Genomic DNA, 27,270 nt, shown 5'->3' with positions numbered 1-27,270 from the left:
CACAAAAACAAAATAATATCATTTCTCCAAATAAGGCAAATATGAAGATGGTTGTGTAGGAAGATTATACGAAAAGGAAGCTTTTCAAAATGTGTCCTTTGGTTTTGCTTTAGAGGTTTAAGGGCATTGTTTGGCTTTGATAATATTCTTAATTTATTTTATTACAACTAATGGATTTTATCCATCTAAAATAATGTGTCCTGGTGTGCTCAAAATTAACTGCACGAGACAAGAAAAAAGTTTTTCCTATAAAGTACGTCTGAATCAGAACAATGCACCCGCCTGTTTCAGTAGCTACTGGTATAAGGCAGAGTAAATGTTGAAAATCATTGAGGGGGCGCTGTTCCAGTTTTTACCTTTTGATGTACATGGAAAAAATAAACAAATGTCCCATACTATTTCAAACACAAATGCACAAAAAGAAGTACTTAAAATGATACATAGAAAACACCTGCTTTGCTTAAAAGGCTAATTGTATTGGTTTTAAAAGAAATGAGGAAAGGTGAAAGCCAGTCCAAAAATAAGGCCAGCTAAATTGCATAGAACTTCATTAGTGCACTGTGCATCAAAAAGGCTGTGCTCCTTTCCTCTGTCAACTTTGGCAAACCCTGCAGCGTTCCCTCAGAAACCATCAGAACTCCAACAACATTTGTCTCCACTTGCTTTTGTCTCCTTGGTAGAGGACACTCACACCCCTAACAGTTTAATTTGGATTGCAAACACCCCACCTGGACCTGTGTGAATCATGCCAACAACAAAATTGTATTCCAATTATGGGGCGCAGACATTTTTCAGTCTAAATTAAATATTAAAAAGTATATGTAAAGATGGATTTGTTTTTGTATGAAGCACAATATGTACTATTTTCAATTCCTTTAGAAAAAAAAGGATCTTAGTAGGGTAAGAATTTGTAGAAAATACTTTTTTTTTTCTCTCGTCCAAAATGAAGTGAAGCTCTGAGCAAGGATGAAGCGAGGCAGCAGTGAGGAAGAGAGCACAGCTTAGACTCTATATGCACCCCTTCTCTTTGTGAAGCAAAGACGCCCCTCGCCGCTTTCGAAACAACACAAATAGTATAAAAGCACCAGTTCTGAGCCTGCAACAGTGAGCATGACCATCAGAACTTTAACAGGTCAAACAGGCCCAGATTTAGGTTGGACCACCTCACTAACAGAGTGGAAATCTATACACATTTAACTCTTTTGACAAGTGGTGGTCCGGAGGAGGTGGGACAAAGCCCGGCGATGCAGCCATCAACTAACAGGGCCTTCAGCCTCTCCGTCCTTGTCTGAAATCTCATCCTGGATCTCATCTGTGTTCCCTGAGTCGCTGCTGGCCACAGAGCTGATAGAGGGAGAGTTCCTGCCGCCTTTAATCATCCGTCGACAGGTCTCCATCTGCACGTCCAGGCCTCGCTTCATGCTGCACATCTCCATGTACTCATGTAGATGTCGGTTCATGTCGCTCTTTGCTGTGGCCAATTCCATCTGAATGAGGGATAAAGTTGTAGCATTTCCTGGTTTAATTTCTTCATTTTTTTTTAGCTCTTATTCTGCTATATGCTTGTTAGTTAAGTTCTCTCTTTGTTTACCTCAATTTGGCCAATGGTCTCCTGGTACTCCTGCTCTCTGGTCTTAAATAGTGACTCTGTTTCATCAATGAGGCTGCCAAGACTTCCATCCTGGGAGTCCTTAGAGAGCACAGACAGAGTCCTCATTCATCATGCATGAGTATATGTCTTACACAGCACGCATAGCAATGATCTACGGTCTGACTTGCATGAATTTGAAAAGCATTAGATCAAGACAGGACCAGAAAGGCAGACAAGACTCACTGGATCAGCGGCTTCACCGTTGCCGTCACTGGGGCATGTGGTTGTGCAGGTTGTTGCAGCGATGGCGCAGGGCACGTTGTAGTTTGTGAAGTCCTCCCACAGCAACAGAGTCTCCTCGTTTTCCTCCCACGTGAGGCTGTCACAGTCGTCATCAATTTCAAACGTCTCGCGCCTGGCAACAAAGGAGTTATCTGAACAATGTCTGTGTAGGACATGGACAGAGAACGGACAGAAAAAAGAGAGGAAAGGAAAGGAAAGGAAAGACAAGTATAACAGCCACCAGCAAAGGTCACATGCAAAGAGGGAGATGCGCTTATAAGGAAGAAGATAAAAAGATGGCAGGCAAAGAGGATGTGAAAACATTCTACAGACCAGTTAATAAACACAATGTACAGCCACAAATTGAAAAGTGACAAGAAGTAGAGAGCATTCAAAACAATAACTACAGCACCCTTACAACAAATACATGCCCACACTATTTATATCTGCAGAATTTAGCTGAATTAGCAGACTGTCTGTTAGATGCAACACTTCATACAAACACTAGAGGGAGATGAAGGGGCATACAGAACAACTCCATCACAACAACGTCACAGGGAACTACTGTACATGTATGGCGTTAACTGCAGAGCATGTCAAAATTTGCTCAGAGCAAGGTGCACTTCTAATGTGTGTTGACATTGTTAGTGCATGCATGTGTGTGTGTGTGAAGTGTGGCTTACAGCTGATTGAGCATGCGTTTCATTTCATCCGTGATGTTGAGTGAACCGGGGACATCCTCCTCCAAAGGGCTGGGCTCAGCATCCATATCTGAACTCTCCTCATCAGACACCACTTTACGCTCTTTCCTCCTGCAGCAGGCCACAGCTGCTCCCTGCAAATCACACAAATAAACATAAAGTGTCACAGTGTGTAGTTTGAGTGAACCTGATGAAACCTGTGGCGAAATGCAATTTTTGGTTTAGATTTTGAACTATTAATCTAATCCTTGGACTTTGGGTGAATGGAACATTTTCTTTGGTTTCTAGCTGATGTTAATTTGCAGTACTTTTCCCTGGTTAAGCTTTTAAAATCCAATTAAAACAGCTAAATGAATAAATGGACAGATTCAGGGTAAGAATATAACAGATAAAACAAATTGTGTGTATGTGTCTGTGTGCGCATGTGTGTAAGGCAGTTTGCAAAATAATGTATTCCATATTATCATGTATTTTGGCACACATTGGCTGCTTCATAAATTAGTCTACAGATGAAAACAAGACCTGATGACGCACACATCTACAGGAGAAACACTATTTGAGTTGAATCTTTAAAGAAATAAATTGATATAATATGAGAAATCCCATTTAAATTAAGGACATATGTACCTACTATAACATGCAACATAAGAGAAGCCACCAGCTTGACTCTCAGTGGATTTAGATTTGGGCTTTAGCCAACAAGGTTGGAGCAATGTGATAACCTTCTGTATAGTGAAGAGTTACCACGTCAGCATTGTCTATGTGTGTCTATGTGTACATGCACATATGAATCATTAAATATTCTGTATGTGTATGTTTATTTGTATGTGTATTTGCAAGGATGTGAGCCAGCATGCCTGCACTTTCCTAGAAAGGTCACTCAGTGCAAGATCTGCCGGTGATAAAGCAACAAAGTCATTAATAACAGTCCAGCCCTGGAAGCTCTGATTTCAGCTGAAGAGTGCTGACTGTTTCCTTCACAAAATAATTCATATTTCTGCAGCAATTACTGGCAGCTCCTCTGAGCAACTGTGAAACAGCGGATGGATACCCACCTTCTCTGAGAGTGACTTCTCTGGGAGTGCCCTGGCTGGACTGACACTGAACATCTTTGACATGTCCTCTGAGTTGCGTTGTTGAGCCACATCGCACAGTTTGGCCGTGATGTCAATCCGTCTGCAGATGTCCATGTCCACCCGCCTGGCTTTCTCCTGAATCTTGGTGTCCAGGTCAGACATTTGCTACATCGGGATGGAAAGCTATTTTAGAATGACGCTCGCAATTTAAACACCTTATCAGACTGTATAAGACCATGATTCACTGTGGAAGGCAAAAATGTAAGCCGACTGCCAGCAACTTGTTTGATCATATTACATCTACTGGTTAGTTCATTAGGCCACCAGGAATCAACACAGTCAATGGTGGTACAATCATCACTCTATCAGTGCCTGTCCCTTGAACCTATAATGATTAATTTGACATCTACAATCATGTTACCTTTCACATTTACTTAATGGCTTTAGGCTCAAGGTGCCATTTTAGTCTATAGGATCTATTTTTTTATATTATTTAAATCTGCAATTTTATTTATGACTTTATAATCACTTCTTTGTTGAATTCTGAGCTTCAGAGCGTTTTATGTTGTTAGTCACTGCTGCCTTTTTCGGCTGGGACACTTCTGAGCAGTTTTCATCTCAGCAAGGCTTTCCTGGTTGAATTTAGGTTAAATTAAATTAAATTAAACATAATATAGCAAAAATGATGTGTTGTTATTTGGTTTGAAAAAGATTTGGTTGACCACATTATGTGCAAACATGTTTCATGTACTGTAGAAAGCAGTTAAAGCTTTAAAGGACATGGCTGTATTTTTACAAACAGTTTTTAAAATATACAATGTAGTACAAAGTCAAGAGGATGTGATATGTAGTACAACAAGCTTGTGAAGCTCTGTAAACAGATCTGCATTCTTATATGCATGTGCAGTGGCGTCTGCACAAAACTACTCTTTGGAGACTGAAAATGTGATCGCTGCTATTAGTCTTTGGAGCTTTTTCTGAACAAACTTTAGTAACCAAACTCTGCAGTGAAGGAACATGTCACCCAGTGCAACAGTGTGACTTATTGACATGTTTATAATATCTACAATATATGAGGATTTTGATACACTAACAATACTTTTAAGTATAATCAATTCATTGTTAGGTTTGGCTCTGCACACGAGATTTGTTGACGCCAAGTAAAATAGAGAAAATCACCAGCCATATCCTTTAAATGTTGGACCACATCTAAAGACACATCCATAGGGGCACAGCATAGGGGATGTCTAATCACTACTAGACACTGAAATAATCTAAGCTTCCTAACATCCTCTACTTCTTTAACACTTACCCGGGACTGGATTCACACATCAGGGATGAAGTAAAGCACAGAAAATAACGTGAAAAATCTACAGTGTACAGATGCCAAAGATGAAGATAAGCAAGATAAACAACAAACCTTTCAAAAAACGAAAACATCATCCGACTATATTTATCCCTGAGCAAGCACAAGTGATGACTGGACCCACTGCAGTATATTACAACTGTATATCACACTACAGCAGACCTGCCAGCGAACAATATACAGGGCGGTACAGAACAGGACCTGCTCTTGATCTACAGCTGCTATTTTCAGTGAATGCTCATCTGAGAAGCCTTATAGCACTGTATTTTTTTCTGAAGCCAAATAAGGAAGGAAGGAAGGGTGTATGTTTAGTGTTATTGTTTAGAGCGGTATAAGAAAAATGCTCAGGAATGTGCTGGGAAACAAATGTACATTCATTTAACACTGCTGCTGCAACTCTTAACCTGATTGCTTTAACTTTGGGCGTCAACACGGCACTTTTTGTACCATGTGAAAGCTTTGTCAGACAAATGACGATGACATCACCCTAGCTGGGAACAAGTACTTACATCACTCATCAGACTCTTGAAGACCACGAGTTCAGCCTTCAGTCTGTCCACCTTTTCGTTTAGGTCATCCTGGATCACTGATGACTCCTGGGCCCTCTGTGTGGACACCACAGAGAGGGAATTATAGCAATACACACAGGTAAACAAGGATACCATTCAAATGTGTGAACTGTTAATCATTACAGTAATCATTTACAATGTACATTTGGGGAGATAAAAGAGTGACCATGTAACATTCAGATAAGGACCTTTGAGTAAGTAAACATTATACATTTCCATATTGGTTAATGTTTAGCTTTTTATGACCAGTAGTCAGAGATCAAAGTTAATTTCCCTTTTCATATTTACTGAGATGATGCAAATGTGAACCACAGCAATAAAAAAAGATGTTATATAGCTGTACCTGTAGCCACAAAGAAGCATTTAATGTGTGTTAACTGGACACATTGTTTTGGTGAAATGGACTTCAAGATATTTAATAATAACCAATGGTCAGGTGTCTATATGTTTTTCTTGCTGTAATCATTCCTCCTGTTAATACTTACCATTACACAATCTCTTTCACTGTGTTTTCAATGCAAGTGATAGAGGACAAAATCCATAGTCCTCTTTTTGTGCAAAAATGTATTCAAAACTTTATTTGAAGCTTATATGAGGCTCCAGCTGTCCAAATAAGTACAATCAAGTGAATATCTTCTTCGAATGTTCAAGCCTCATTTTTTTTTCCTCTCACAAAATTACCTCTTTGTATTTCCTGGAAAGTGTTTCTCTGTTGAGCTACAGTGGAAGGATAATAACAAAAAGTGTGAATTTTGTACCTAAAAGACTGAATTCATTTTTTCACTGAATGAGGACTTTGGGTTAGGGTTTTACACCACCATTTACATTGCAAGCGCAACAGGCATCTTTGAATGGCTGGTATTAACAGAACAATGTTTAAAACCAGCAAAACCTGTTTAAGTGATTATACGTGACTGTTGTTTAAAGGCACACTGGAAAAATTGTGACCTTATACTTTAAGCTTAAAGGGGCATTACATGGATTTCACATTTCATAGTTAATTTATTAGTCATGACTACCACTCCTTTGTTAATGGAGCAAAATGCCATCTGTGGCTCTGGACAAGCTTTGACAAAGAAATTACATTTCTACTACTCTCAATGACCAGCAGCAATAGAGAGCATGATAAAATATATAATCTAATAATAAAAAAGGTATTGCACAATTTAGATGTATGTAGTAAAGTGTAATGCATTAGCATTAGCAGCAGTTGGGGTGGTGGTAATAGTTGCAGTCCTCAGTCATCAACAGCTATGGGAGGGTGGGGATGACAGAGGCTGCAGCTCTGCAGAAAAAAACTGTTCTTCAGTCTGTTTGTTCAGGCTTTGATGGCTCTGTATCTTTTCCCCGATGGCAAAGGGAAACAGACTGACCTGGATGGGTTGGGTCCTTACTGATGTTGCTAGTCTTCCTGTGTAGACAGGTAGCATACACACTATATCCAAGTTTGGAAGCGCAATTCCTACAATCTTCTGTTTTTACCACCCAAGATTATGCCACCCAGGCATAATCTTTCCAGTTCTCTGAAGCACAGCAGCAGAGGATACTCTCTATGGTGTGTCTGTAAAAGTTCATTAGGAGCTAAGAGGAAAGTTTGGCCTGTTTTAGTTTTCTTAGGAAGAAAAGCCTCTGTTGAGCTTTCTTCGCCAGTTGGGAGGTGTTAAGGGACCATGAGAATCTGTCTGACAAAATAACCCAGATGATGTTCATACTGGATTGATCTTTACCATACTTTGCAATGATTTGTCTTAAATCCCCCAGCTTAAACAGCATGCAATACAAAATGGGTGGAGTACCCCTTTAACTTTGAATTTGGTCCTCTAAGAACTAATCTGCACCCATACCCATACCACAGTCATACTCCTTTTACATCCGCCTGTACTTACATCAGTTTTAAAACATACACATTTCACCTTCATCATGGGTCTCATAAACAATAACCTTATTATATAGTTTTCATAATTCCTATAATTTCCCACTAAATGAATGGCTATCCTTTTTCTTTTATACATTTTACAAAGAGTAAAAGACTGACTAACTGTTAACTTTAACCGGTCAGAGTGCCAGTTTTTGCTTCTGTATTAAGTCAGCACACAGTAATAGCCCTCTGGCTCTGGGCCCTAAACAATAAATTGCTGTACTGAGTTTACTATCTTCTGAACAGATTTCCGGCTCTCCAATACACAGTGACATCTGCCTGTGTGCTCTAAAAGGTTAAAGCCCCCAGGGATGGCACTCCACCTCTCTATCTGGGGTTTTGCTGACCCAGAATCCAAGAAAAACATGTGTGCTATAGCCAATCGATTTGCGCAAAGGCAAAAAGAGGGAAGTATGCTGGTTAAAGGCACTAATAGCACCAGCTGGGATTACTGTATGTGTTGTGATATCAGGACTTTCATACCTGCCTCAAGGTGTGACACTTAAGATTGATTTTGCTTGTACGTCTATTTCCTTTTTTTGCTCTGGACAGAAACATACTGGTAGACTGCTGGTAATATTTGATGTTTCTATCTATATACTGTATCTATATCTAGGCCAACAGACTCCTCCTGATGTGTTTCTAATAAGGTTTTTCCAATCTGACACTCTTCCTCGTGGCTGTAACTGCTTCTCAACCCGATCACTGAGTCCACATTGAATAAAACAACATGAAGAACAGAGCTATATATATAAATATTTATGCATGTCCTGTAGTAGTAGTTTTGAAAATATATGCAAACACATGCTTCTTCCTCAGTGTTCCTGGTATGTCTGTTGTGAATGACTCTTGGCAATATTTCCAAATGGACAGTGCATAAGTAATTGAGTGGAATATATTTGATTGTTTCAGTTTCCCAACCTGCTGCAGGGATCCCACTGTAGACTCCAGCTGCTCTCGTTTGGACAGCTCCTCCTCCCATCTGCAACAGAACACAGAGGTGGGTCAGTTACTGCAGGCCTTGGTCCCCTGGGGGCCACCAGACAGTGTAATGGTACTTTTGTGGGGATAATACTCCCATCTCTGATTACAAAATGTCCTTGACAGTGAGGGTTCACACCCACTTCCGCTTGTTTCAATCTTTTGTCTCCTTCTTCCTTTGTATGATCAACTTTAAAACCCACTGCATGAATTAAAAAGAACTATAAAGAGATTTTCCATTCATTTTCATCCATTTCCCTTGAAAACATAACAAACATTGCTCATGAATAGCTTGTGAACCTCTGAGTGACTGCAGAGGGACATATGAGCTCAAATGGGTGGGGTATCTCTGCTGCAGTCTGAATTCCTTTATGCTAGCTGCCTCATTCCTTGTGAAGTCCCACCGGTTCACAAAATCTTACTGGTTACCGTTCAAAGGAAATTCAAATCTTTGCTCTGCTATTGACCTACAGAGATGGAGCTTAACGTGAACTAAAGCCTCCAACACTTGTGCAAAGCCATTAGTAGAATTTCCTGTATTTATTGAATATAAGGTAGGTTGAATTATTCATCATATCATGGTCAACAAGGCAGATAAGTGATTCTAAAACAAGCAGGTCATTATTGGTTTGGGTCATTTGCATGCAATATAAGACGACACTAGACTGAATGTCTACAGCTATGAAAGCTCACAATAACAGTGCTAATATGTCAGTGTTTATCAGGTACATTACTGTGTTCACTATCTTAGTATTAGAATGCTATATTTGGTCATTAATGAGCACCACCATCAGTCATAAACCAAAGTATTGGACAAAATTAAACTTTGACCCAATTACAACAGGGTAATGGTACATTGTCATACTGGTATAAAAGAAAAATAGATCACCAAAGCTAGCAGTTCGTTCTGTTTATACAGATATAATTGTGTGTACCACATTTCATGTCGATCTATTGAATAGTTATTGAGACATGCCACTCAAAACCACAAATATCTCAAAACCACAGATATCAAACTACCAGTAGACTCACATGTCAGTCTCTAAACGCTTCACTCATACAGACTGAGGACAACCTCCCAGATTTCATTGTAAAAACTGTGTGGAAACAATTACAAAGTTTAGAAAAACCTTGCATTGGTCTTTCTATTTTTCTGTACTTTGTTTTTATTATGGGGGGGGGGGGGGGGGTAATTGTATGTTTTAATGTTTCTCAAATTACATGTTTTTCTGTTTTATGTAAAGCACATTGAGTTGCCATTGTGTATGAAATGTGCTATATAAATAAAACTGCCTTGCCTTGCCTTTAGGGTGGCCTTTCATTTTGGGGCGATGACATGCAGTTCACTACAGAGGAGAATAATGGGAGAGCATAATTTCCAGTAAAGTGTTTCCTTGACAAAATGTAAGGGACATCCCAAGATTTTGGTAGGCGGAGCTCTCTGATTGTCTGGTATTGCGAGACTAAACTGCGGGTGGTGCTAGATGAAAAGTCATTGGATCACTAAAGTCAATGGGGTTTATCCTCTAGGGACCATGAATGTATGTACATAAATCTGTAAGTCAGGACTCCATTCAGGACTGAACAGACTGACCAAAGGACCAGAGCCTCACTACTAAGGTGGCTAAAAATAAACTGCCAGACCCCATCATGCCTGCAAGCTATTATTAGCAACGCAGCTCTCTTTGCCTATGCTGACAGCTCATATCAATCATCTGCAACATGGAAACTATGTGAATATAAAATTAGCCAATTTAATTGCTTTACAGTGTGCATCGCACACATGGCACAGAGTGCTCAGCCCTGGACGGCATCAGTCAGTTCAGCTCCTAATACTTGTGCCCTGGGATATGAGATCGCAGGCATGCTGAGTCACTGATGCTTCTTCAAAGACAGTTTGGGGTTCACAATGGACAGTGAGCTCATTGAGCAATATGAAGTATGCCCACAGTGCCAGACACACACGTGACATTGAGCCACTGTGAGCTACATGAGACAGTGGAAGAGAAAACCAGAGGGGGTTTTCTTTACTGTGTGTGTTTGTGTGTGTGTGTGTGTGTGAGAGAGAGAGAGAGAGAGAGAGAGAGAGAGAGAGAGAGAGAGAGAGAGAGAGAGAGAGAGAGAGAGAGAGAGAGAGAGAGAGAGAGAGAGAGAGAGAGAGAGAGAGAGAGAGAGACTTGGTGAGCAAGTGGGAGAAGGAAGGTTTATGTTTACTAGTGTAAGTACCGTATACTTGACCATATATGTTTCCTGAAAGTGAGAACGTTGACATCTGATGATCAATACTGACTTCTGGGACACTAGCTTCCCTTTACCATGGAGAAACAAAAACACACCAAGAAGTCACAGCATGCGTCACTGGAGATTCACTTTTTCAACAAAACTCTTGTTCCCATTCAGGACCCACTGAATGTACACTGTCTAATTAGAGAGAAGTGTTCCTTGGCAGGGAATGCTAGCTCGCAGTGTGATTGAAGCCTTGTTCTAGAAATGCTGGCAGTGCTGCTTTACTGTGTCCACAACACTCTGCCTGTCTGCCGCAGGACTCTGGCTCAGGTCAATGGAGTTCACGACTGCATCACATCCTCTGCAGACACAACTCCCGTTTGTCACAGCATCTGCGTCACTTGTGTTGTGGCCACCACGGTGTCTCTAATACTGTGGGTGATAACCAGACAGTACGATTAAATCGACTTACTGATAGGAGGGAGAGCTCTGCTCTGTCAACAGTGTGACAAGACTATTTATGTCCACTGATGGGAGTAAAGCATTACAGTAACACAGTTACAGTAATACATAAGTTTTTATCAGTAACTAAGTAACTAATAGGATTTCAGTAATTGTATTACAGTTACTGTCTCAAGTAACAATACTGCCTAAAATTAAGTGTTTTTTAAAAATAATTCATCCACATCGCTTGTCGTTCAGCCACCAGAAAAAAAAATCCCTAAAAGAATTTTCTGTTGCAGAAATTTGATGGCTGAAATGGCTGCAGTCTTTGAAATGAGCCGTATTTCATAACGATGAGTCATTCATTGTTTGGTCACATGCTCTTTTTCTTATTTATTTCAGGGCAGGATATAGGCCTAGCTAGTAAAATATTGCTTTGCAAAATCGGCCAAATCTGGTGGCTGTAAAGGGCTCTTTTATTTTCATTCTTGAAATCCCATGTGTCTATACCTCATTCTTCTGTGGTTCTTATGAACCTTAACAAACAATATACCATAGAAAAATATTTTGTCTTGTCATGTCTTTATGGTCTACATTATAAAAGGGTCTAGGTCTATTGTCTTTCATCTGGATAGGCCTATTCATCCTTATCTCATCATTTATCAGACTTTGATCCTTTTTTCTGCCTGCTCATCCCTGTGCACAAGGCCATCAAAAGGTTTTGGCTTTTTAGTTGTTTTATACAGGTTTCTGTTATAAAGCTTTCTGTCTCGTCAATGTAGGCGAAAGCTTTTGTGATTCCGAATTTCAGATTTTAACAGTGATTGTTATTTATTGTTCTGTGGGTGTGCACTGCACCTGTTACCTTAAGCTGTTATTAGCCTACAGCTGTTTTTATAATGACCATGTTCCATCACTTTGCATATTTTATTGGAGTTTTTCAATAGACCTAAAATGCCTAAATTACATTGTATTTAGCCTAGGCTTAGGCTATGTGTCAGCTGTTTTAGGCCTATGGTGTCATCGCTCACCACTGGAGTTATAATGAACAGCAATTAACTTATGTGTCTGTGTTTTGATTACCCGCAATGAAACAACATTACACAGGTCCATTTTATAATAGAAGTATGTATTGATGATGTATGTGATGTCGAACTTCTGTGATTATTTGGTTTAAAATATCACAGATATCTTAAGTAGTGTAAGAAACGCGTAATTCTACACAGACAGATATACTGTAAAGTAACATTACTTTCAAATGACAGTAACTAGTAATATGTAATATATTACATTTTGAAAGTAATTTTGCCAACACTATTTATGTCATGCATCAAAGGTAATGGAATCATTGACAGACCAAAGCAGCAACTGCTTCCACATTATTTGGCACAGATAGCAATCCATAAAAGTCAAATGGAAAAAGCAACGACTGTTAGGCATCCAAACAAAGATGATACTACAGCATAGGAAAGGTATTCTATTTGGCTTCTCTGGCATAGCAGAGGTTTTCCTGTATCTTTGGCGCGACTCAGTCAGACGAACACACCCGGAGTCTCCTTACAAGGACAAAGACAGCAGGAGGGTTGGAGCCTGTGTCCACTCACAGACGTTTGTTTACCACCAGACACATCCTCCTCAATCCTGCCCTAATAAATCAAAAACTGTGGTGTTGCAGATGTGTTGGTTCAGCCTACAAGGCTGGGACAAATGAATTAAGTGCTTTCTTTTTTAGGAGGCTGTTCAAAGTCAAATAGACTTTTAATTTTCATTGAGAAAATTAAAAGCCCTTTAAAAAAATGAGCCATCTGCATCCAGTCCTATCTAATAATCAACATCAGGTAATTGTTTTCTTTAAATCAGTAGTGCCTGGTTAACTGCAGAAGCACTTAAGTAGAATTATTCAAATGAAATGAATGAAAAAAAACAACTACGACATATTTTGTGATTCCTGAAAAGTGTTGATTTAAAGTGAAAAACAAACTGTCCTCACATCAAACGGACATTTTCTCATACAATTTTTGTCTGGTGAACAATAGCATTCCAGCAGTGCTTGCCAGCTAACACTCCCTGCCCTGTGTGGTATGTCTGGGAGTTACGTTTGCACGCGAGCTGCCTCAATGTTTTCCCATCACTGCCCGAGGGCAGAGGGCAATCTTAGCACAGCGTGTACACATCTAAAATCTGTTCCTCTAATGTTCTTGGGTTTGATTCTTTTCTAATGAGTGGTGAGAGTTTTATGGCCCTCAATTATTTAATGTAAAACTTGATTTGCCTTTGCCAGAATCAAAATGCTAAAAGATTATATCTTGGTCATGACTACATTGTGAATAATTATTGATTTATTGATCAAATATTCACCGAATCTCCTGAAATTTCAAACAGCGTGATTGCTATATTGTTGTGTAACAGTAGATAAATGCCAAAGGATCAGAGAACTGCAGTAAATACCAAGAAGGAGCGTGGGGAACACTTAGAGGTGCGGTTGCGAATCATTCCACATAAACTCTGTTGCTCATAGCAAGTAAAATTTATAGTTAGACAACTCCCTGTTTCAACTTTATGATATTCTGGAAAGTGTTACTTAGCAAGTGGAATTTCTCTGTAACCAGACATCAACGTGCATCCTCAAAAACTGATCTGACACATAGGAGCAGGTTAACCCAAAAACATTCATTTAGAGGACATATTGCACACCTTCTAATCAGTCTATTTAATTCAGTTTCACCCTCAGTTCACTGCTGTTCCTTTAACAAACAATTATTGATCTAATGTTTTAATTGTTTTAATTCTTTGACTTTTGGATAGGTTAGAGTTATATGGGTGTTGTGTGTACAACATCGTAAGATTCACTTTTGTCCTTATTCACTGCAGCTTTTTTTACACCTTCTCTAATATTTTGATAATGTGATGTTTTAAAGGAAAAATGCTTTTTCAACGTATTACCTGGATGGCAGCAAGTGTGTTTGCTCAAGGTGTTTTATTCACCAACTAAACTAATCACTGTTGTCCTCTGATTGGACAGTTTAGCCAGAATGTATTAAACTGTTGCACTTGTCCATATACGCAATGAAGATTAAGCACCCCAACATAAATATACTACCAGTAAGTGTGATATCACAATGTGTAATGTTCAATGTTAGTAAGGTAAAAAATAAATATGTGATGGATTATTTCATAGTTTAACAATAAACTTTATCGTATAAAATGACATCAGTGCACTGAAACAGTAATTTAATTATTATGAATAACTATAGATAATAAAGCCTGCACAAAAAACATAAGTCCATATATATTAATTAAATTGAGAAAAAGGATCAAATATAGATACAACTTTAACAAATATTGGCGAATATTGGACAGCATATATGCTGATATATCTGTGACGGGCTAATATTGGCTGGTAATGTCAGCTGACCAATATATTGGTCAGGCTCTTATTATATTATATACAATCACAATAATAACAAGAATTCCTTGAAGCCTAATTAAGGCTCAAACTACTTTCACCTTTGGTAAACAAATATTAATATACTTTATTTCCTTGCTAGTTAAAACCTTTATTTATGTTTAGCTGTAAGTTGTTGCAAAGGCACAAATCATCATGAGCCTTTTCTAAATGAGGCTCTGCAAAATAGACTTTAGTCTAAACACCATAAAGATGTTTTAATGGTGCCATTAAAATTAATTCTCATGAGAGCAGGCAATAGTAACAGAGGAAGTGTTACATGATAACAGATGCATGGATCAATACATCTGGCTACATGCAGGACAAACACCCCCATTCAGCTCAGTCGCTCATATGAAATGAGGCCACTGACAGCTTTGATAAATCATGTCTGACAGTCCAGAGTGGCACATGATTCCTGCTATACAGCTCTATAGGTGTTGATATAATGTCATCTCTGGGGGCAGCATTCCCCATCCTGTATGTGCAATTATACAGTACACAAACAGGGTGAGGAGGTTCAACCATGAATTACTTTCAGTACATCCTTCTAATCATCTTGGCTGGAGAGGAGGAGCTTGCTGGGAAGAAGCATCTGTGGCACAGAGATGTGAAATAGTGGAATAGAGAGCAATGTAAGGCTTTCTTGACAGACAGAAAAGGGGGAGGTATGACTATAGTAGGTCATTGATTAAATATCATGATGTCAGTATCTATAGCCTCCCGAGACTCCACAGAGAGACATGTGTGGTATGCTAATGATGCAGGGATATGAAATGGATCGGGCAGTCAGGTAAAGCAGCTCAGGAGCCCACCGTCTGGCTGCTCTGAGGGTCTGCTGATTAGACAACACCCCAAGGTCAAAGCTTTCATTTGTCGTGCCTTTCTCTGTCCAGCTTCAATCAATATCCATAACGCCAATTCCCACCAAACACACACACATTCATACATTTGTCCTCTATCACCCCATCTTCTCAAGCCATCTTGTGTCCATGGAAACTGTAGGCCTGCATCCGATGTGAATTAATTCCTGGCTCACTCATACATGTAAACTGGGCACAGAGATGTCCGCCAGGGTCACCACTCACTGTCAGATGAAGTTTTCTCTGCTTTATGTTCCACAAGCACGGCCAGTATTAAATATAGCTGTCCTAACCCAGACAGCACGCAGACACCACCAGGCCGAGCAGCAGGAATGTCAGAGTTGCTTAGTGACCACAGACAATTTTCAAAGGTGCCATAATCACTGGCCCTCAGGGAGCAACCAAATTCTGCTACTAGCAAAACACACTATTTGTCATTCTTCTATTGATTTCTCTAAATTTTGATTTCTAAAAAGAGAGAAGTAACTTTATATAAATACATCCACAAAGCATATTCTACAGCTAGTGTTTTATAAAGTGGTAGGTATCAGTACATCTATTATTTTCAGTAAAATATTCCTTTTTTTTTGCCCTCTACATTATGACTTTTTGCTTAATTTACCATCATTACAAAGGACAACCAATAAACATTTTTATAGCAATTTTGTAAAATGATTGGATGTGTACGTGGAGTATTACATGCATGTGTATATATGCATATGCAGTCAGCAGCCCTTATCTTGCAACCAAGAGTGGTATTTGTTATGAAAGTGTTGCCTATTTTCAAAAAGTGGATTATAAGAGGCAAACCTTATGTTCAAGTTATGGAAACTGAGTTTTCACTGAAAATCCGGGTACATTTTTACATGCTCATGTTGGAGGGTGGTATAAATAGAAGGACAATACATCAAACTGCGGCTCTTGCTAAGAACCTGACTCCTTAAACGTGCTGTAGGACAGTTTAAGCTAAACTTAAAACACATATCGGTGACATTGGAGAAGAGAAGCAGCTGTGTGGATGTAAATGGTGAATGCAATGATCACGAAAGGTCAGCTTTCCCATTAAATATAATGAAGACTGCATCCTCATTCCCTCCCATTCACTTATCTATCCACAAAGTCTGGCTTTACCTAAAGGTTTAAAACTAGAAGAGATTTTTCTCACTGAACATTTTCCCTCCAGGGAGGACATAGAAACAGCTTTGATCAAAATCTGGGAGGTTCAAGAGCAGTACACGCCTCGAGATCCTGAAGGGTAAACCGCAGGCACATAAAAGGTTTATAACTAACTTTCATATAAATTAATACTTCACTTTGTTTTAGTTTTTTGTTGGTCTACTCTGCATTCCTGTGTATTTTGGGATGTTTTGAGTGTTTTTTGACATATGTTTTAATGTACTTTTAGTATTATAGGGTACTTGTGTTTGTTGTATTGAAAGTCCTGTTTTTCTCGTTTGCACAACGAACATACTTAAATGGCAATAAAATCAATTTGATCAACCTAACCCTTCCTAATATCTCATCAAAATGATATAATAGAAGCACAGTAGGTGCAATATTAGACATATCTATCTTTAACAACTCAAAAAACATACTTAACATTGTTTTATCCTCTTCATACTTCTTTCCCACATCCCAATTAAGTCTGGATTTTTGTTATTGGAGTTTGTTAACACAGTTAAAACAACATTATGACATTCATTATTATAGCTAATTATTACTACACAATGGGTGTAACATCTAAAGGTGTAATCATTATATTTCCACATAATGGAAAATCTTGAATCAATAATAACTTCAGACTCAGTATTACTGTTACATTGATTCACAATATGACACAGTCTTGAACTAAAAATGTAGCTATACACTAATGATGTCATACCATCTTTCAATTATTTGCACAAACTGTTTTTTGGCCCATTAAGTGCAAAGGTTTTTAGTCAAGCTATTATATTTTCCAGCAGCACGATATCAGTTGGTACAGTTGTCAATGGTATCAGTTGTCAAAGCTTGGGATGTAATGTATGTTTGAAACAGATTGGATAAAGTAGTATTAATATTTAGGAGGAGAGGTTGTAGAAACCGGGGAATTTAGTCTGTGAGTTTGATGAATGTTTTCTATATACAAACCAGACATGTGGCTCTTAATTACAGTTCTTGCAACAGCAGTGTGTCTCTATGCATTCAAACAGGGATAAAGCTACTGTAATCCTCGCTCAATGCAACAACTGTTCATGGATTCCCACACTGAAGGAGCATCTGAGCAGCAAGTTCAGGCAGAACAACAACAAGGAATAGCTGCAACTCAACATGAGAAAATCACGTGGGGACTAATAGTTTTTGACATTCTTTGGAACAAAGTGAGACTGTAACAAATTAATTTATAAAAATCATTCAGAGCTTTGAATAGACAGTCTGGTATAATATCAGTGGATCCTCCATTCATACTGATGGACTGACAGATAAAAGGGAGCCAATGTTGTAACTTGCCTAATCCTTCATCCTGACCTGGCCCACAACATTACCACACTGACTTTCCCTGACAGTGTGGGTGTGTGAGCTGGACATGTTTGCACTGTGCACATGCATTATCTGATTGCTTAACTCCCAAAGCCCGTCCAAGCCCTCTTTCCTTTGGCCTGAAGGACACTGCTGTCAGGTTAGCTGTTTACACATGCCATTACCAGCAGTTTGCATCTAATAGGTATGACCTAAGAGTGCCCTGAAGAAAAAATATGATTGGTTATATAAGTTATGTAATTGTTTGTACTGGCAGTAGTTCTTCAAACAGTTGAAGATGAATCTTTGTAGGGACATGCAAAGGTGTTGCCACTTGGAAAACAAACGTAATGGTTTACTTATGTTCGTAAATTGTGACAGAATTGGCAGAAAGTCAAAAGAGTTTCTTACTAACTTCACAATTACTTATAAGCACCTGAAAGGGGAAATGTTATCATGCTGACTACTTTAGTGACTTGTTATAGCCATATTGCTGTTTTCTTTCAAAAATTTAATACACTATAAAGCAACAAAGATAATAATGATATTTGTATATAGGATTTATCCCTTGGTTATTTGTGCAGGCTGCAGCAAAGAGAGCGACACAGCATAGTGACAGAAAATCTGTTTTACCCGCAGTCTGCATCTATAATCCACACTGCAAACTGACCCCACCCACATGCTACTAAGCACACTACTGTGTCGTTAAATCATTATATTCCCACTGATTTAATTACTACAGTCCACATTGAAGTGCTATTATAATAACTCTGAGCTTCTGGCTATTGACTTAACATACATTACAAGTAAGTGCACAAAAACAGTAAAGACATAACTTAAATCATTTCACTAAAAAAGAGTTTTCTATACAATCCTATAATGGGGGGCTTTAAATTGAATGTTCTACTTGACAAATGACATGGATTTGCGAGATTCCTTGTAAGCACAAAACAAGGCCTGCATGCCTGGGCCATGTTTGGGTGGAGCTGCATTGGGAGTAACTTCCCATTACAGAAGAAAAGAAGATGTAGATGTTCACTTGTGGCACAAATCCTCTCTGGCCAGGGTGTGTGCAGTTAAATTATGAAAGACATAATAGAGTTATGAGACATTGTCACTAGATAAATACCTTTTGTACCTTTGAGTAAACACATCTTTAGGATCAACACCATGACTGAATGTAAAACTGCAACAGCTCTATTCAGAGGAAATATAGTTTCTTGACCACAATTATGTCATCATGTAGAGCAGGAATCTCAAAGGAGCTGCATATCGACACACCAACACTTTGAACAGACGTCACACGCTACATCCTGAGCCACATCTACCCCAATCTATTTTAGAGTAGTCATAAAAGTTTTCAGCTTTAGCTACAAGGATCAGTGAATTTATCAATTAGTCAGTTGAAATAAAGGTTTTAGTTTTTAGTCATTTTTTAGAAAGAATTCTCTGGGTCCTACTTCACAAATGTGAATATTTGATGGTTTCCTTGGTCTTTAAGTATTGTAAACAGAACATATTTGGGTTTTGACAAAACAAGACATTTAAGGATGCCATCTTGGATTAATCAAGAAAATAACTGACTGATTAGTTTATAATGAAAGTGAAAGGGCTGCAGCCCTAATAAAAATCCTTTCAATTTCACATTTAGCAAACAGCACCTAAATGAAACAAACACTTTAGCTAGGATTCTGATTGACTGCCAGGCACCAAAATGTCTCTTTCTAAACATAAAAGAAAGGTTTACCTGAAGCAAAGACAGTTTCTCGAGAGACAGCTAATTGATTGTTTTCATGTGGAGTTAGTGTGACTGTAACTTGTCTCATCTGTAAGGAAAATCTGCATAGTTCGAAATTTATTGTTGAAACAAAAGTTTTCAAAACAGTTCCACTGAGTATTCATGCGTCCCCCAAACTGGCCAGTGCCCCCCAGCTCATTTGAGCTTGAGACCCTTGATGAACAGCATTTCTTTAATTTTCTTGCTTTGGTGAAGAAGAAAATCAAAGCTCTGAGGGATGAAACTAAGCCCCTCAGTTATTGCTACATTAAGCAGATGTAGATGATGAACCAATCTAATTTTGTGTGGACACTTCCATTTTGTTTACATTTAGATCACTGACTGTGCCTTTAACGTAACTTTGTTTACTGCTGTAAAAGCCATAATGAAAACATGGCCACAAGAGGTTAATGCACTTTAAGATGTCAATGGAGCAGACATATCTGGTTTGCTTGAAAGGTCAAGCGTGCAAGAGCACTGAGACAGATTGAATGCACCTGTCAAAACTTGTACACAATCTTCCTAGGTGGCACATGCAATATTACACATGACATTACATACTCCGTAAAGATGCACATGCTTGTTTTGAAGGTTAGTAGCAACATTTCCACTGGAATAACAAGCTTCTGAATTACAGTGGTTATTAAGTCAGAATGCCATTATCATCAAGACCTTTAGAAAAGGTCCAGTGCAGGTCTGAACAGAAAGGCAACAACACCTGTTAGATTAGTAGGTGTAAATAAGGTTTAGATCTGATGATTATGGAGCTGTAAGATTGACGTGACCTTACAATCTGCATGTCTCCCTCTCCACTTCAACTCACAACTGCTGCAAGGTACAGCAGTGTTTTTCCAAATCCACCAGCCAAACCTACAGTATGCTCTCTCTATACAGGTGCATTCCCGCACTTTTAAATATGGCAATGCGCCACTGCTCTCAGCTGTATCGATACCCATGAATAATCAACCACAGCTGCACAGCACAGCAGCAGCTCCTGACACAAGCACTATGAGAACAACAGCACAATGAAGCAGAAGGGGGGCCAACCTCCCATCATGATATCAGCCACTTTTCCTTTATAGATTTTCATTACAGCTCTCAGCCATAGTTTTTGGCCTTTTCTTGTTGTTCTTAATAATGGTCTGGTCCACAGACCACAACTTTGTCCCTTTAAGGATAAGGTTGGTGTCATTATATATACTGTATATACTTATATTACTGGCAGTAAATCCCATAAAAAGTCCAAAACCAGCAATTTATCTCTCATTACTTTCAGTTTTCTTGTGCCTTTCTATGGCCCTCTGCCCCACACCTATTTGGCAGTGAAGACATACATCTTTAAAAACGTGTCAACAACTAACGTAGTTTCAGTTTTAAAAAAGCCTCAGTAATTTCCTAAAACAGCTGGATATTGTAGGATTTACCAAACAATGCTAAAACAAGAGTAAAGAGTGCATTTGTTGGGGACTATTTTCAGTTGTGGATTAATACACATTTGGTGTTCTAATGAGCTGTTATGGCACCTGGACTGTATACATGGAAATGACTCAAAATAAAATAGTGTGTACATGCTTCATAATGAAGGAACATGACACACATTGCAATGAATACAATGCAAATTACCTATGCTAATACTGGAAGCTGCAATTTGAGAGAGAGAGAAACAGTATAAACTCTAATCTGGAGCTCAATGATCTTGTCTCTCGCTCTATCTCAGCAGCATGAGGTCTTCCACTTCGAGAGGCCCCAGTTCAGCGTGACGGCTGCATGCCAAGATGTGGTGCAGGGCTGACTGAAGGTTGGAGCCTTGGTGCTAGGTGACGGCTTAGAGAAAATCCCTCTCCTGAATAGATGGCCTGGATTATACGCAGGCCAGGTCAACAACAAAGACAGACAGAGAGACTGAAGAGCCCATCAATGCAGTGCATTGCTCATTATAAGGAAATACGATATATGAAACCCAATGCAGCTTTCAACTTCATCTCACCCTACATACATTTAGTTAGCTCTACTTAAATAAGCTAGCTCCTCCTTTCAAAAGAGATGCGTAACTATGCCTTTCCCCTCTAATAAGCACAGAAAGCAAGATCAAAGCCACGGAAAAGTATCTTCACTGAATTCTTATTGCATTGATCAACGCACTGCTAAATTCAGCTGTACTTGAATTATTCATGCAGGCAGAATATGCCCAGGAGGATCTGGTACTGTTCTGGTTCACTATACATCCTGAATCACCCACATTGTAACCAAGTAAGACAGTTGTTTGGCATCTACTACCCAGTGATAGAATAAATAAGCAATTAGGAGAGATCAGAGCACTGACCAGGTAACTGGTTCAAGTCCCGATCATGGCGTAGCAGGCTGATGTGCCCTTTAACACTACTGTATGTCTGAAACACTGCAGTGTATAATATAACAGTACAATACTGATAATTATCCTGCTCTCTGCATCCCTTTCTATCTGTGTATAGCCTAAACCTCCTACAGCTCAGCTCATTTCTATTGCAGATAAAACACAAATGAATTACAGTAATATAAAATGTGTTCTGTGTTCTCATCTTAGTGTTCCTTATCTGTATTTATACAGCTCTTTAAAAATGTATCAGCATATTACTGCAACTAGAACTGCTGTTTTTAGTCCCTATCTTTCTGTCTATGCAGAAATCTGCATAATGACTTCAGCTGTCTGCAATATCTTTGCACCAAAATGTAAATTCTAAACAAATTGGTCACATAGAGTTAGCTGTCTTGGGCAGCTAGATACAGTTTGTGCTCTTAGTTAACACACAGTATGTGGGTGACTGTCAGATATGTTCGTCAATGGCAGCCACCATTTACATGGTCTTTTAAGCATTATTGCATGCTAGTGGCAATTACTGGCAATTACTAGTGATACATTTCACACTGATGCAAGACAGTGGGATGGAAACTGTGTGTATGAGGCGCAGGCATTGACCTTACCCATCCTCCTTTGCATGGCCGTTTGTCATTGTAAGAAGTAGAGTATGTAACCTCACAGCCCAGACACTGTGGCACTAAGTAGATGCTCACTTAAACTAGTTGATTTATGAGGCCTATGCTTTGGCAGTCTGTATGTGTGTGTCCTGCATGCATGTGTGCGTGTCTGTCTCTGTGTGTGTGTGTGTGTGTGTGTGTGTGAACAAGAACACTTTTGCATATGATAGAACTGAATGAATGGCTTTGTTGTGAAAGCTATCAAATCAGATAAGTTAGTTAAGCATGTGGACCAAATCAGTTAAAGAGCTTTTCCAAATCCACAAAATTCTCCAACAACTATGAAAAGAAGACTGTTCACCACCAAACAGATATTGTGTAATAGAGAGTAGCAGATTTGGAAATATAATTACAGTCATTTCTTTAACAGCTTTTAATTTTAGTTGGTTGAGGAACTAGCTGGATGGAAAAAAGAGCTCTATAGATCTGTCTTTCTAATTTTTCATCATATTAAGAATCTGAATCAGCGTCTTTGTCTTAATGACACCATTGCACTTTCTAAAGTGAAATACAAACTGAGAGGCTACAACACTCCAGTCCTATAAATATAATTAAATTATATAAAGTTAACTAAACCAATAGAGGCTCTGAAATGTGATTTTGAAACTTTTGTCTTAAGTCTGAAGTCAACAAAAGTCTGTACACAAACAAGTATTCTTTTAAATGACTGTTGCTGAGAATGAAACTTACAAATGAACTGAGAGCAGAATTAAATTAAAGATAAACTCCATGATTCCTGATTGACGAATTCACACTTTTTCAATTATAGAAGTATCTATTTCATAGTATCAATAATTTTGTATTGCAAAAATAAACTGTTTCAAAATATTTAGAATGCAAATGTTATTAAAGATTTACAAAAGAAGATACTGTTTACTGTTGACATATTCTTCTTAAAGGAGATGAGTTTGGATCAGAGTATAACTGAGATGTGATACTATAACCTAAACAATGTCCCCAAGCAAGTTTGTCTTATTAAGATTATTAAAAATGACTGAAAAGGAAATGTGGGTTATCTCATGTGTGTTTACACTGCAGTTGTTTACAGTACAACAGTGTTTTGTTTTATGTTTTGTTTTTCTACTTTGAGGTTACTTAGAGGGAAATTTAAGATTCAAATTCAGAGTTCAAGAGCTGAACAACATCATAAAATGCATGAGGTAATGTCGCAAGTTTTGTCTCAAGAGCACATTTGTGAATCTGGCCCTTTTACATCTCTAGAGACACTGTACATCTGTATTGTCTGTGAGATCCTGGCAAGCCTCTGAACTCACTTCACAATATGACTTCTTAAGCGAGTGCATAACAAGAAAACACTATGACAAATCACACCGTTTTGCCTCAGGCCCAAAAAGGTGTACAGTGAAACGACAGAACGTAAACAATTGAGTACTTTATGGTATGAATGCAAGTGGCCTGATCAGAAATGGGCCAGCTGGTCATCCATTTCCTTGTGTGTGTCCATACTCGTAAAGCTTTAATAAATCACTGGGTCGGTGTGAGAGCACAGGGGGGCCTCCGTCGGGATTGAGGATGCCTTACAAAGCAGTCTGTATGACACAGAGAGAAGCAGAGGGGTGGAGGGGATGTGGCGGGGTTGGAGGACGAAGGAATGGCAGAGCACAAAGAGCACAGAAGAGAAAAGGCATGGCAGGACGGGGCTTGAGGATTGAATGCTGAAACGTGACTGTAGTAAAGAGGATTTAGGCTGGGAGACAGAGAGAAAACAACTGGGCAGGAAACTCATCTGTGATGCAATTATTGAGCTCATGACTGAGAAGGAACAGGGGAGGGAGGAAAAGAGATTAACCACCATGATTATTGGCCAATAAAAACAGACTATATGTCTTGTTTCCAGTTTTCTCTATGTAAAACACATGTTTGACACATGGTACTTGCATCATTAAAGAAACATGTACACACACATTACACCTACAGTACCTATGAATGTATAAATGATGAATACATTGTTAGACACACAACATAGAAGACCTGCCCTTTCACGGTGTATCATTTCAACAGCAACTCTTTGGAGGCGTAATGTTTGTTACAAGACTGAATAGTGTTTTAATGGAGTAATTATATATATTTTGCTAACTCAAACTCTCCTTAAAAAGCAACTGAGATGACTGTTTAAATGACTTATAAAGTCAAGAGCTTACATTTTTACCAAATGAGATCCAAATGCTGGGCTTCAGCTACAGCAGTTTTTCATTTGGCTGCTTCCCCAGTCTCTGCCGTTTATCTTCTCTATGAGAAATGAACTAAAAAGGATATGCTGGGGTTACAGAGAATGACTGGACAGGATATCCAGTTTCCCGGAGGAGTGGGATAGCATACACATTCTGTGTCACTGAGTCAGTGGGCTCACATGGATGTCGGCATTCGTCATATCCAACCTAACGGAGCCGACAGAGGCCTGTTAAAATGCCTCTCAGCTTGAATCATGACGGCAAACAGAGGCAGGCGGCTGCTTGGCACCTTTCCTTCCAGTAGCCAGCCAAGCAGGCCAACAGTGACGTGGGTCAGCCCAGGACGCTGCAGTGAGTCCTCAAGGCGTAAATATGACTAAAGAAGAACAATTGGTGGAGAATGAGCCATGCAAAGGAATTTTCCTCAGAAGAGCATGAGAAAAACAGGGTCGTTTAAATTCAAGAAAAATATCTTTGTGATATTTAAATGCTGAGCACCCACTCAACTCTGACATTTCACAGGTGAAAACAACCTCAAGTGTAACTGTATCACTGCGATATCTGTCATCTGTACATATACTATACTGCACTGGCAGATGAGGTACAATGTGGTGTGTCACATCCACGTGAGGGGGAAAAAAGTCACACTAATAAGTTAGAAGTCACAAAGAGATGAAAACTCAGGTCTCTCAACCAAGACGTCAACAATGTAGCGCATGAAAAAATACAAGTCTGTCTTAAAGGCAATATTGATTATGTGTCTTGATTTAATGTAGCACCACATTAAAACATCTTCTTGGCTTCTAATGGCATTTAATGAGTCAACCCCTGAACTATTGAAAATTGAATGACTGTTGTGTAGACTGAGAGACGACTTTAATATTCCTGTAATTATCCTACAGGGACTACACCATCTGTAGTGATATTTTCATACATGAATGTCTTTTCTGGACTCTGTGTGAATTTTAAGGTTGATGATGAGGTCCCTAGTTTGGTGAAGGGCATACAATTCTTAGGGCCCTTAACTGGAGAGGGCCCACAGAATTTGGATAATAGTATGAAAAGATCAGTATCTTACAGGCCCCTCTAGTCTTTGCTACACCTCTGCATTAGTAATATATTACTGTACAGATAGCTACTGATTATCTGTCTCTGTACACTTCAAATGTTGTATTAAGAGGCATAAAGTGGTTTCCTGGCACTAAGACTCTAAATTGCTAACTTTTTATGTACAATAAATGCAACAACAGACACATTTAAGTCATTTTAGTTTTACTCACCTTCTCTTATACTCGTCTCTCTCCCGCTTGACTTTGGCCAGCACGTTATACAGAGCCCTCAGTTCTGGGGTAATGGTGTCTATTTGGACCCCGACTCCGTCCGGATGCGTCCACGTCACCCCGGGCCCGTGCAGGGTCTCATAGCGCTCTCCTTGCCTCCGGACGTGAGTGAAACTCCAAATAGTGCCCGGCAGCCTGGACTCGGGACCGTCCGTCTGCACGGCGACCTCCCGGGTGTAAAGTGCGCGGTAGTGCGGTCTCTGCAGAGCTTGCTGCAGCTGGCTCTCCAGCAGTTTGTTTCTCCTCTCCAGTTCGTGGACTTTGGCTAAGAAGCAACGGAATCGCAGGTTGAGTGTTTTCAGCACATGGATGTTGGAGCCCAGGTCATTTCGCAGGGCGCTGGTCCCCGCAGGAACGTTGCAGCCCGCACCGGGCGGAGTATCGGAAAAAAACATCGAGTTCATGTTGGTAAACAATAACACCCGGTAATCCCAACTATGGCTCTGTCTGGTTTGGATGCAAAAATAAAACCTGTAGTTTAGTTTGTTTGATTGTTGTTGTTTTGTTTTTTTTTTTATCTCTGCATATTCCTTTATAATCCCACTCCCACAGGACGAGTTTCTCCTTACAATGCAGATGCTGACTGAGAGGCTGGAGATGAGGTGACCATCATCACTGTCCCGGCTGGATGTTTACCCCAACATGGACCCCTGCAGCATGGGTGTTCCCAGGCAAATAATGAACACCTCAAAAAAAGTCCTTAAAGAGGCACAGAGGGCATCATCTTCTGTGGGAGTGAGAGATTTGACGCAGAGCGCAATAAGCAGCAGCAGCAGCAGCATTACTTCCCGTCACCCTCATGTCCTCTCTCTGTCTGTGTGTGATTGCTTTGTCAGGAGCTGCTGATGCTGTGCGGATTCATATAGCCGACAGAGGAAAAATGGTCCACCTTCTTTCTGTATCATTCCCCGTTACTGAGGCTCTATCCGGTCCCCATGTGGTGAGGTGGGACGGTAGGACGCAGCACCGCAGAGCCCGGCCTCTC

At 39.4% G+C, this 27,270-nt stretch overlaps 1 protein-coding gene across 1 annotated transcript; it reads right to left on the bottom strand.

Moving 5' to 3' along the window:
• Nucleotides 1-599: 599 nt before the first annotated feature.
• On the bottom strand, nt 600-26,689 carry iffo2b (intermediate filament family orphan 2b). Its single transcript, XM_053315552.1, has 8 exons — nt 26,226-26,689; nt 8,425-8,485; nt 5,526-5,621; nt 3,630-3,815; nt 2,557-2,708; nt 1,835-2,006; nt 1,592-1,690; nt 600-1,487 (listed from the first exon to the last, which is right to left on the bottom strand). Exons 1-8 carry the CDS (start codon nt 26,687-26,689, stop codon nt 1,254-1,256), a joined length of 1,464 nt encoding a protein of 487 aa, XP_053171527.1. The 3' UTR covers nt 600-1,253.
• Between the last annotated feature and the right edge of the window lie 581 nt (nt 26,690-27,270).

This window comes from Scomber japonicus, chromosome 3 (assembly GCF_027409825.1).
Source record: "Scomber japonicus isolate fScoJap1 chromosome 3, fScoJap1.pri, whole genome shotgun sequence".
Classification (NCBI taxonomy): Eukaryota; Metazoa; Chordata; class Actinopteri; order Scombriformes; family Scombridae; genus Scomber; species Scomber japonicus.
The sequence above is the reverse complement of the archived record's forward strand: the minus strand, read 5'-3'. Positions and strand labels throughout refer to the sequence as shown.

Excerpts from the sequence above, each read along its gene's own strand:
- iffo2b (XM_053315552.1), bottom strand. The coding sequence starts at position 26,689 with ATGAACTCGATGTTTTTTTCCGATACTCCGCCCGGTGCGGGCTGCAAC. Across the intron at positions 8,486-26,225 it reads AGAGACGAGTATAAGAGAAG|ATGGGAGGAGGAGCTGTCCA; the intron begins GTGAGTAAAACT and ends GTTCTGTTGCAG. Across the intron at positions 3,816-5,525 it reads TCAAGAGTCTGATGAGTGAT|CAAATGTCTGACCTGGACAC; the intron begins GTAAGTACTTGT and ends ATCCCGATGTAG.